At 48.4% G+C, this 12,735-nt stretch overlaps 1 protein-coding gene across 2 annotated transcripts in view; it reads left to right on the forward strand.

The window, feature by feature from the left end:
* Nucleotides 1-9,291, forward strand: part of PRKCE (protein kinase C epsilon) — a 507,953-nt gene extending 498,662 nt beyond the window's left edge. The window contains exon 15 of one of the 2 annotated variants that reach the window (XM_082851881.1): nucleotides 7,554-9,291. In XM_082851881.1, the coding sequence (XP_082708007.1) occupies nucleotides 7,554-7,700 (147 nt within the window). In that variant the 3' untranslated portion in view covers nucleotides 7,701-9,291. Of the gene's footprint in view, nucleotides 1-5,933; nucleotides 5,991-7,553 lie in introns of those variants that run through there. The other variant, XM_082851882.1, reaches the window with a different exon arrangement.
* The last annotated feature ends 3,444 nt before the right edge of the window (nucleotides 9,292-12,735 follow it).

Genomic DNA, 12,735 nt, shown 5'->3' on the forward strand with positions numbered 1-12,735 from the left:
TTATTTTGCCTCTAACTTTTCCCCAAAGAGAAATATCTTCAAAGTTCAAAGATTAGGGCAAAAACCACTCTTGGGTGAACTGAAACCCAAGGGACGTGAACTAATGAATTATATCTAATGAAGTCACCTGGGAGCTATAACTCACCCAGGCCAGATCCTGGAGCAGTTACACCGAGTCTCTGGGGTGGGTGTAGCGTCACTCTCATTTAAAGTTCCATGGTGGTTCTGTTGTACGGCCGAGTTTGAAAGCCACTGTGCCAGGCCCAGGTGAGTTATCCCTCAGGTTAGTGAAGAATCAGCCGTGCCCACTATTTGGTTATTTGGATTTGATGGAATAGAGCAGTGGTACCAAATGGTGGGACATGGGCAAACAGTCTCCCAGTATTCAGAAAGAGGGGAAATGAGGTTTGGGATACTCTGAGACGGATGTGATTAAAGCAAGTTTCTAGAAGGTTTTATGAGAAGATAGTTTGTGGACACTTAGGGGAAAATGGTAATTGCTTGGAGCCAATTAACTTCACCTCTAGACTGATAGATGAGAGAAATGCTGCAGGCATTGTGTATCTTTATTCCAGCAAAACAATTGAAAGTCTTGGATAGCATCCTCCTGAACAAGATGGAAAAAGTGACCGTGGCTGGTTGGTTCACAGTGGATTTAACACCCGTACCCACAAAGTGTGCTGGTACGACTGGGTAGGTCAGCTTTGTGAGAGAGCTCTTTGCAGAGGGCAGGTCAGACGGCTCTGAGCCTGAACTTCCCTTATATAGTATTTTTATATGCATCTTGTTAAAGAGACGGGAGGCATGCCAATCACATTTTAGGATGACAAAAATCTGAAGGATATGGCAGAAAAGATGGATGACAGAATTAAAATGGCATTCATATAGGACTTTAGAGTTTACATGAGGTTTACTTGTATGCTCTCGTGCAATCCTCAGCACGCTAGGTAGATTTATTATCCCCACTTCCTTGGTAAATAAACTGAGATTCAGAGAGGTAAATTACAGAATCGTTATTTATGGTAATCTTAACAACCTAGAAATAAGTACCACCATAAGAAGAAATCAAGGTTAAGTGTCAGAGGTTACATCTGGATGCAAAAAATCCACTTCAGAAGTGGGGGTTTGTATTAGTTTCCTAGGACTACCATAAAGTTCCACACGCCGGGTGGCCTACGACAACAGAGATGTATTGTCTCACGGTTCTGGATGCGAAAGTCTTTGATCAGGGCACCTGCAGAGCCGCGCTCCCCCTGAAACCTGGAGGGGAGGAATCCTTCCTTGCCTCTTTCAGCTTCTGGTGGCACCAGGTGTTCCTTGGCTTGTGGTAGCATCACTCTGCTCTTCGTGTGGGTTCTCCCTGTGTCTCTTCATCCGGTCCTCCCGCTGTGTGTGTCTGCCTCTGTGTCCAAATTTCCCCTTCTTATAAGGTCACCAGTCATACTGGATAGGCCCCACCTTACATCTGCAAAGACCTTATTTCCAAATAAGGCTGAGGTGCTGGTGGTTAGGATTTCAACATAGCTTTTGGGGGAGACACAGTTCAATACATAACAAGGTTAAATTGGGTTGATAAAACTGTAAGAGCGTCACTGTTTTATCACAGTTACCTCAGAAATGATAGAACAGCGACACCGTCTTAGACATTGATTTAATTTGAGAGTTTCCACCGGGTAGAGGGTCATGCCACTTCCCCTGGCATTGCTCAGACCACGGAGTCAGGGATCGAGCCATCGGTTCTGGCCACCACATTCTAAGAAGGAAATGGATTAAAACATGGTAGGGCACCACCATGGCAAGAGAGGTGCTGCGAAAGCTTCCACTGGCAGCCTAGACAAACCCTCGATGTGTCTCGCTCTGTTTTCTATATAAGGAAAATCCAAAAGTATGATCAATTCTTGGTTAACAAAATCAAAAAGGGGGGAAAGGGATAGAAGAATATGTTGAGAGAAATTTCTAGGCAAATGATAGTTGACTTGAATTTCTGTCCCAACCCTCATTTTTGTCAGGCAAAACAGCTATGCAGTTATACGTTTCTCATTTCATTTAACTTCATGGGTGAGCGTGTGTGTATACACATATGCACGTGTACTTTGTCAATATATGGGTATAATGAATATGTGTGTGTATGTAAAGACCCAGTTAACTGATGTTAAGCAAGCATTCGAATTATTTAAATTCTCCCTTTTTCTTTGAAGATATTTAAAAGAAGAAAGTGCTTAGATAAGAATATTGACATTTCAGAGCTGAGTCAGGAATCTTGAGTTTGACTGTTGCGCGAATAAGAGGATTTTGAGCAAATGAATATTAAGGGATTGCTTTGTGCCCTGCTTTGCAGTAGGTACCTCGAGGGATACGAGAGGAAAATGTGACACACATAAAAACATGACAAGGAGGGAGCAAATGCATGTTCCAGGGAGTGCCGTGGGGGACTGCAGGAGGGAGGCTGGAGTCGGAGACTCAAGAGGGAGGTGGAACCTGAAAGCTGGATTTTTGGAGACCACGTGGAGACAGCATGTCTCCCCAGAAAGTTACGGTCACACACATGGGTCCGGGGACCCTGGCTTGTGGTCGGTCTACTGCCTATGCCCTTGCTGTCGCGCCAAGCACAGATGAAGAGGCGGTGTGGGACCAGCACGGTGACTACAGGCCCGTGCCCCGGCCCTCGGTGCTTTAGAACAAAGTCATCTGTTGATCTCGTAATCAGATAAAGACAGAAGCAGAAATCGCTGGCTCCTCTGAAAGCTTGTATTTATGACTTCAGTTCAGTGAGGGCTATGAAAGGATTGCGCCAGCCAGACAGGAAGCGAGCATACAGGCAGCCTGCCCATGTCCGCACTGGGGTCCAGACACTGCCACAGTCGGCTGAGCCTCCGGCCCTCAGTGGCCTCAGGGCGATTTAAAAGGCAGGTCCCCTACCTTTGCCTCTCAAATGCAGTTTCTCAGAGGCATCTGGAGTGACCTGTAACTCTGTTTCCATAGTTCTACCTCACTCCCCTGCTGCAGATGCCAGAAGTGTGCCCTCCCCCCAGGGTCAGCCCCAGACCTCAAATCCAAGACCTCACTTCTCAATGAAGCCAAAGGGAAGAGGAATGTTGTTCTCCCCTGACACCAACTGCAAATACCCACCAAGTCCGTAAACTTCTCTTAGCCCATCTGTCTTGGTAGAATTTGCCCAAACCCTGGTTCATCCTCTTTCTTTCTCAGACCAGCAGTCAAGGAACCCTAGTGGCCCAGGCTGACCACTGCAGGGAGAGGAAACCCCATTAACCAGCCCTAAGCCTGCCTGTCTCTCAGGGCGCTGTGGGGCAGCCATGGGCTGGGGTGCCCTGCTCCAGGCTCTTTGTGAGTCAGACCTCAACCTTCTCCAAACAAAACACCCTCTGGCACAAGGGTGCCACAGGTTCTGAACCCAGATCACTTCAGTGGCTCTAGATAAAGCAGCAGCAAGAGACGTGCATTCGATTATTTTTTTCCTCTGATATTTCTTGAGCACTCTCTACGTGCCAGGCAGTACGCCATCCCGGGGATGGAATGGCGGGTTCAACCCGGTCCCTGCCCCCAGGAGCGCACAGATTAGTTGCAAAAGGAGGCGGACACCCAGGGTGGTAAGTGCCGTGATGAGAGTTAGGAGAGGTGATAGAACCCCCATAAGAGGCCTGGAGGGACAGAGAAGGCTTCCTGAAAGCAGGGCATCTGAGCCAAGATGGGAAGGTGAGCAGAAGTCAGCTCGCTGATGAAGACGGGGCAGGAGGCAAGGAGGGGAGAGGGTGCCCCGGGCCGAGGACTAGCTGAACAAAGACTCGGTTGCAGGAGCAAAGCCAATGAGTCCAGAGGACTTCGTGGTTCCCCCGGGCCCAGGAGATGAAGCTGGGCAAGTGGACAGGCACGAGATCCCAGAGGGCCTTAGAAGTGGGTACGAAACTGGGGCTTTTTCCGAGAGCAGTAAGCCACCGTTGGAAGAATCTCAGTGGCTGGAGGAAGCACGGGATGTTCAGGCAGGCCCTGGCTCAGCACTAGTTCAGGATTTGAAAGCATCCAGAGAACTGTGGGCTCAGGCCCTGCCCTCACGAAGCTCGCGGCACCCGTGGGCAGATCACATGGGCTGTGCTGGGGAACACAGCCATGGCCACGGCACACGGTGCTAAGACTCGGAGGCAGGGTAGGATCCCACATTTATTGGGTGCCCATTGTGTGTGGGGGTCCGCACGGAGGCACCTCACATCTGGCATCTCATTTAGTCCTCAAGGCAACCTGTAGGGCACCTGTGACCACCCCCATGTTACAGATGAAAAGACCAAGGCTCAAAGAGGTGACCTTCACACTGTCATCTAACCAGGATGGGAGGGCAGCCAGTGCTCTTTCTCCTCCTGCATTCAGCCTTCCTTCCGTGTGCGTCAGAGGATGTGGGAAGGACTTAATGGAGGAGATGAGGTGCGAAGAGTTAGAAGGCTGTTCCACTGTCCCAGTGTCACCTCTCAAGCTGTGCGGTGGGGGCCGAGAGTCAGGCATTTAGATATTAGGAGAGGCACATGGGGTGACTAAAGACCCAGTTAAACAGGGAGTGTCTCTAGGAGTTTGCCCATCAGAACCTTGGAGTGGAGTCTCGTGCCAACTCTGTAAGGGAGACAGCAGCTTTCCAAAGAGTAAGACCAGTGAGTATAGGATAAAATCCCCAGTCCTCTCTAAATTTGAGGGTGCTATGCTGCCTCCAACGGTATTAACAGGGGATGGGGTTTCTCAGAAATACTTGCTTTGCAAAACTCCCTAAGCCTCTAAGGTTAATTAATAGTCAGGAATTGTTAGTTATTTGAATTGGGAATGAGTGACTGACATGCACCTAAGCTGTCTCCAAGGGAACTACGGCCTGGGCCGGGCTGCGTAAGGGGTGCGTGAGCCAAGTGTGTTCTTCTGTAGAGCTCTTGAAGAATGGCACACTCGCTCCAATGCCACAGATGATTCTGGGACCACCGGAAAGCCCAGAGCTGAGCTAGATTGCTACCCAAGCCAGCCCGCCATGGAGCTGGAGGCCCTCTGGGAATGACGTCCCTAGCTATATTGACTGAGCCCGATTCCCTGGTAAGCAGTCAGGAGGTTGGGACATTCAGACATCCTGTGGAATCTAGCTCCGTCACTATGCTCATTTGACCTCAGGAGAGGAAACCAGTTTCCATGACTAATGGACACAAACGATTGAAAGGTGAAGCACAAGTAGTTAAACAGGGGAGCCGATGCCAGAGTGTTTACAGGTTTCCTGAGGTTCTCTATACACTGGCTCCCCTCCCCCATTAGTGACCAGTGAGAGGGAGCCAGGAAGGAGGTGGTCCTGCCCCTGAAAGTACCTGGGCATAGCCCACCATTGGTGGTGTTACCAATTGAGTTTCCCTCCTGCCCTGTTCCTTGCCAATCTTCTTCACCAACTCCCGCCCCTGGTCCCCCTCTCCTCCTGCCCCCACTGAGGATGCCCCTTGGTCACCTTCTGGGATGATACTCAGTGCTTCCCAAGTCTTAAAGTCTTGCTGCCACCTTTTCCCCATCCTGCTGCTCCCCCAGCACCACGGGCCCATACTCTATAACCCCTCTTCAATCAAAGTGAACCCATCCCTCCTTCGATAGGGATCTTCGGAAGAGGCGTCACCACACCCTTTCCCCAGGCACCTGCCCTCCCACGTCCCTCATGCGTCGCTTGGGTTTGGGCTCTGTGGTTCTCCTCTGGAGTTCCTCTCCGTGAGGGCCCCCCTTTTCCTCGTGCTCTGTACACACTGGAGATGGAGAACGCATCATCCTCTTGCCTGGGACCAGCCCTCCTGTAGAAAAGACTAAGCCACTCCTCGGTTTTCCCATCTCAAGGGGCGACGCACACATCCTGCTGCGGCAAGTCCTGTCTCCATCCCTTGGGCTTTTCTGTGTCCCCCTTTTGTCTCCCCTCCAAGGTCTCTGAGACCTACTGAACTATGCAGCTCAAGGCCAGAGAGAAGACGCCAAGCAGGACTGATGGGTGCTGAAAGATGGGAGAGACTAGCTCATCTCCGCTCTGTGCTGTCCATCTGATTCAGATCTCAATCTGGGGAAATTTGAAAACAGACTCCCCTGCCAAGCTCACCTCACCATGTCACCACTCTCCCCAGCCCACAGACCTCTCCCACCATGCTGGCTTGCCAGCAAGTCGTTCTGGCTTTGCTTCAGCCTAGTGGTTTGACCTAAATGTCTCCTGTTTGAATTTGACTCTTGCCGTGTCTTCCCACGTCTCCAGTACCCAGCTTTCCAGACGTTCTACACCACGGGAGGCATCGTGCTGAGAGCTGGATTTGAGTCTGGCTCTGCTCTGAACTCATTGGGTGACTCTGGGCAAGTCACCAAACCTTTGTGAGCCACGGTTTCCACATCTGTAAAATCAGGATAATGACACCTGCCTGTTGCAACGATCAGTGAGCAAATAAACGTGAAGATGCTGTAAACTGTAAAACAGCACTTCCCAGCACTTCCCAGACCATCTTCCTCTCTGCCAAGGTGCCTTCCTCCCGTCTCTACCGACATGATTGTAACTCAGGCTTCAAGTCTCAGCCGGGCCCCGACTACTCCATGAAAGTTTTTCTAATGATTGCAGTGTGTTCTAGACAGGAATACTGATTCCCGATTCAGCAGTGAACCCCCAAAGGCAGAGAGCATTATTCATACTTGCTGATTTTCTCCAAAACCCAGGACTTGTTTGATTGCTGCCCTCCACCCTCCACAGACCATAAGCCCAAGTTTGGTAACTTGAACCTCCAGCTGGGTATGGGTCTTTCTGAGCTGGGAAGTCAGTGGTGGGCTTGCTGATGTATTCACTCACTCAGTAGATGCTTAGTGCAGGGGACTGCTGGGGACCCAAGGCTGAGTCAGACAAGGCTTCCGCCTTTAAGGAGCTCATGGTCAGGACAAAAGCATTAACAATTCACTGCAAGTCAGTGTCTTGAGTATAATAATAGAAATAATGTGGGAACACAGAATAGCAGGTGAGGATCAAGGGAGGCTTCCCAGAAGACGGTCCCACCCCCCATCCCATGCATCCTCCTACTTATAGAGAAGATGACATCTGGAGCAGACATGGCAAGGTAATGGGGGGTTTACCTTTATGGAAGAAAGACCACTGGAGACCTTGTGGGAGGGAGATTCAAGTTCACTTCCTGGATCACAAGAAGGGAGGTCTCAGTGGAGCCAGAGGGTTAGGGCAGGTGCTGGAAGGGGGAGTGTCCGCAACACACACACAGACATGCACACACACACTCCACCCCACACACACAGTCTATGGGAATCCCACTTCCCTGCTTTTCCATCATACCTCTCACCCCGTCTTCCTTCTCACCTGGACTCATTCTTCCTCTCCAAGTCCTCCATCACCTCCCGGTCCTGGGGCCATTCATCGTTACCTCATTGGAACAGCTCGGTGTCTGCTCTCAGTAGCTAGAGGTCTGCTTTGGCGAGAGGCTGGTCAGCGCGATGCCCACTCCCTGCGGGGGGCCCTGGGGAGGAAGGTCAGCCTGGAGTCAGTGCTTTCTCTTATCTTCCCACAGAAAACCAAAAGAGACGTCAATAATTTTGACCAAGACTTTACCCGGGAAGAGCCGGTACTCACGCTCGTGGATGAAGCGATTGTGAAGCAGATCAACCAGGAGGAATTCAAAGGCTTCTCCTACTTTGGTGAAGACCTGATGCCCTGAGAAGCCGCTCCAGGTGGAGTTCGGTGATGCTGCAAGCAGGGGCGCTGGGAAGATTCCTATTTTCCCGTAGGACGGTCTTGAACTACTTCTCCTCCCCGGAGCCCCAGTCCCTTGTCCACCCTCTATTTATTGCATTCCCTCCCCCCAGGCCAGCTCCTCCCTCTTCCCACCTGGTGACCAGAAGGCACTCTTGGTTCCTGTCTCACCAGTAATGCAGAATCGTGTGGCGTCAGCAGTTCACTGGACCCAGTGCCGAGTCTGGTCTGTTGGCAAGCCTGGCTTCACTCCACGGGGGCTTCTGGCAGGGAAGCGACTTCAGGCCTTTTACTGAAAAGAAAAGGAAAAAAAAAAAAAACAAAAAAAAAAAGCTAACGAGACTCTGGCTCTGCTCATGGACGCAGAGTCCTGACAACTCTTGCTTCTCATCCCTCCAGTCCCGCCCGCCTGCCACCATCTGCCATTCTATCCAGTAGAAGAGACTGGTGCTTCTTCAGCCCAAAGATGGGCGCCCTCAAGGCACGCCCAGGAAGGAGAGAGGCTGGGAGATGCCCGGGTTGGCTCCCTGTGTTGGTTTGCTCTGGAATGGCTAATTCTCGCTTGCTTTGGTTTTAGCTTCGGGGCATGCCAAAGTTGTGTAAGCATGTGTCTCGTGGAAGAAATAGCTCTCCGTAGAAAAAGAAATTTGATTTTGAACTCGATTAACATTTGAAAAATAGACGATCAAATTTGCTTTCTAATTGGCCAAAAGATATAAATTCCAGTGCTAATACAGGTGTATATTAAAGGGCTAATAAATCATCGTCCAGGGTTTATGCTCTTAATGCTTTCGTGGCACGTGAGGCTCTGTGAATTGAGAGAAAAGGAAACTAGTAGTGCTCTTCGTTATTCGAGTTCTGCCTGAACTCCAAGGCCCCCGCAGAGATGGCCGAGGCCCTGGGGTTCTAGCAAAACTCGCCTCCCAAATTCTCTTTCCAGTTTCGTCCTAAGTCCCCAGCATCAACTCTATTTATTTTCTGCAGCAGTGTGCAATTTTTGCGCACTTCTCCCAAATGGTAGTACTACTGTGTTGTGGTTTTTAGACATTAAACGTGTAAAGTTAAATATGAAATATCTGCTTTTGGAACATGCAGAATGAGGCTAAACATGGGTTATGCAGAGGGTATCAGGAGATTGAAGAGCGACTTATTTGAAAACTGACAGGGTGGCAAGATGCGCTCGGAGTTTTGTTTCTGTGTGACATGGAATGGCGACTCATGTGGACACTATTTAATGGATGTGACATTACCTCCTGTAGATATGCTAACAGTGTTACATTCTTTGATTTCCAAGGGTTCTCTGTGGCTTTGTGTACATGTTTCCTGGAGGTCGTTTGATTATCTATTTTACTGAACCGATTTAGCAGGGAATGGAATCCATTCCAACTGTTGCACGTGGATTTCCCAGCTGCCCCTAAATATATATACTTGTGAGTGGCAAAGTGGCACTAATGAAGCTTTTTGCCTTTTGTACATTTGAGACTTTTGTATATAGTGTTTGCTGCAAGGCCTGTGGAATTAATTCATTGAATTTAGAGGTATCAACTGCTGCATGTTCAGGCATATTATAAAACTTTAGTCTATGAAAGAATAATTATAATAATGTCCAGGTGCAATACTCTCTGAGTGTATTGGTTCAAGTTACCGAGAGATAAGGTGTGTTTCCTTCTTTCTTTTTTTTTTCTCGGGGGGTGAGGGGTGTTCTTTGTATTGTTTATTTCATTTTGGTTTATTTTAAAAGATGTAAACTCACATATAGTTCTCCTGCGCTCTGTTATGCCCTGATAGAGATGGGAAAGAGAAAGGAATGTTCTGGATGGTGGTTTCGAAGTTTGGTCAGTGACTAGCTGCGGCCCATTAGCTGGTGTCCATATGTGTATCTGGCTAGTCACGTAGCCTTGGTTACTAGTGATGCCATTCAGTTCTCTTTTGTTTTGACTTTTTTAAAAACTCAGGTGTAATTATTAACTGTTCTTATGATAATTTCAAATATTGTGCTGTATCAATTTGTGTGTTTGGCATACCAGTGAAGAGATGAAGAACAGTAGGTTAATTGATCTTCGGTAACTTGACGTACTGGGGAGAGACTGTCTTCTGGAGTTGAGGACAAGCACAGAAACATCTTCATGGTGGCATCATCTCATTCTTTAGGAAGACATGACAATACTGCCCATCTTACTCATGCATCACCACTGCTCTCTGTTTGCTCCTCTGCTTCCTTCACCCTGATGGACTTTGAAACACCAAGCAAACTCTAACTATAATGCCAACTGGCCTTGTCCAAGGTATTCCCATGTCAGCAGGGGTTGGGCCTTCCTAAAGGACAACTGGCATTTTTGTTGGGAAGTCAAATAATAATACATTCCACCAGGCAGCTCCAGGCAGCCACTCAGTGGGTTGCCTGGCCCAGAGATGCCCCCTTCCAGCCCCCAAAGCTGGGCTGGCTGGGATGCCTCCTGTTTGGGGCTGGAGCTCATCAAGTTCTCACACAGGCAGATTCAAATCCCACGTAGTCTATAGAATAAGGCTTGTGTGTTCCGTGAGTAGTCGTCGTTTCATTTTAGCTTTCACAAGAGTTTGGAAGCAGACACACTGTTTCATTTCTGCCAGTTCTTTCTAATCTTTCCAGGTCGCTCACTCACTTTTTTTTTTTTTTTTTTTTAAGAAAAAAATGGGGACGGGAGTGCAAAAAAATGCCAAAAAAATATATGAAGGATAGCTGTTCTCCTGTGTTCTCTCATAATGGACTTTGTGAAGTGGAAACATTTTTTTTTCCTCCAAAGGTGAAAAAACAATGCATTCTTGCTTTAAAAAAAAAAAAAAAAAAAACAAGGCTAAAAAATTACCTCTTTTTAAATTATGTGCAAAATAATTCTGGCTAAATATAAAATGTATTCAATTTTAGGGATTTTTTTTGTATTGTGAGGCTTTATTTGTACATTTTTTCCCTTTCTGGATGTAATTTTAATCTCTTGCCATTCATTAGTGTTATTTCATTGTAAACATTATTGTGCCAAATGTACTGTATTCAAAAGGATGTGAATGTGTATTGTTTCGGAACCTAATAAATACAATGACGTTAAATCTTCTTTCTCAGTCCTGATGAACATTTTTATCTCCTTGGTGAGTGTCAAGGTGGCACTAGTGAAGCTTACTGCGTTTTAGACATTAGGGATTCCACATTCCCAAACCTAGATGTGGTTTCAGCTTTTCTCTTACCCTCTGAAGACGCGCAGAGGATGCAAATGACCATATCGGCAATGCCCAACGCCCACCCCTGCCTGGCCTCTGTTTCGGGGACTGCCAGCCAGAGGCGTGGAGGGCGCCTGAGCAGACTGGGTGTGGCTCTGGGTTGTCTGGGTGTGGAGCTGCCCTGGAGTGCCAGCAGTTGGGCAAGCAACACAGGAGCACTTCGTTTTCATCTTTCTAGAGAAGCAAATGCTGGATCTCCTTGCAACCCATTCAAGCCTCTTCAGGACTCAGTTTCTGACCGGCTGCTCAGAACTTTAGGCCCTGGGAGTCCTAGGATCCCATGCGAGGCTGGGAGCCCCTTGGAGGCTGGGCCTGGAGCACGGGCTAGCCAGTGGGGCTCCATGCTTGGCTTGCACCCTCCCTGCCACTCAACCAGCGTTCCTGGCCATCACAGTGACTCTGAGCTCTCCAGGTTCCTCCTTCACGCTGGGGCTCCTTTCTCACACTCCACTCATGCTGCACTGCTCCTGCCAGGCTCCGCCGCTGCTTTCTCCAGCATAGAATTTTCAAGAATGTTTGAAACCCAAAAGGATGCTCTAGAGTACACCAGAAATTTCAAGTAACCAGAACTCCCTGTTTCTTAAGAGCTATGGGCATGATTGCAGTTTTACGATGTGTCATCCTCAGGCCATCCTAAGGAGATGGACTAACTTATCACCCTTTCAGCCCTTACAATCACTTCAAAAGCCCTCCCATGACCTTGCTATGTCATCCTGAAGGTACTCGCCTCTCAGTCCCCTCTCCCACCCCCACCAGCAACATCGTCTGCCTACCTGGAGATGTAAGCATGGACCTCCAGACCCACTCCAAGAAGGTTGTATTTATCTATTTTTCTGTCTGGTTCAGGCAGCTGTTTCTAAGTAAGTGACCATCCCAGGAGAAGCAAGCTTCCCACCAGTGTGTCTGAGTTTAAATAAAAAAAGAACTGAATTAAAAGATGCTGTTCTTAGAAGGTCAGAAGACACCTCCAAGCATTTCAGTGAACGAAATATGACCAGTCTACACCTCCCTTGTCTAGTGGTCCAGAAGAGACAGCTCCAAAGTCCTGGAGATGAGGAAATCCATCCTCCCAAAATCTGTGTGCTCCACAAGTCACACAGAAGCTATAAGAGAGGTCAATGGCTGATCAGAGTCCCTGGTTTGGAACCTCTTCCCTCAATCCCAACCATGTTCTGGGAGAGGAAGCCAAGCACTGCCATGCCTATTCCAGGAAAGCCATGGCCACTGGTCCCTGACAAGGGTTGTTAGGTGGCTCCGGAGCTCCTTGAGGAAAGCCTGTCTGTGTGGCTTTGCCCCCGAGCTGAGAAACGGCAGGTCTAACAGATTTCTTGCAGAGGGAATCTCTGGGAAGACTGGTCCTTCTCTATTTCCTTGTACCTGAGTCCAGTCCAGTGCCTGGATTACTAGGAGCCTGAAGATCTCCATGCCATAAAATTACTGAACCACAAAGCACGCGTCGTCATAGTGCTTACAGTGACAGAGATGGAGTGAAAAGAAAGCGTAGAAGCCACATCATGAAGTCTGTTTTTCACTTGGAAGTTCTTTAGCCTAGACAATGATACAACTTGTGTGGTATGCCTTAAGCTAGACCTGAAGGATGATCAGCTGTCCTAATCAGGAATACACCCTCCAGGGATGGACAGCTGATTGAATAAATAGACAGTGTTTATTCAGAAGGTACTACAAGTGCTTCAGCTCTCTTTCAACTCCCATCCACTCCTGTGGGTTTTGTTATTAGCATGAAGAAT

Source organism: Leucopleurus acutus, assembly GCF_964270905.1.
Source record: "Leucopleurus acutus genome assembly, chromosome: 12".
NCBI lineage: Eukaryota > Metazoa > Chordata > Mammalia > Artiodactyla > Delphinidae > Leucopleurus > Leucopleurus acutus.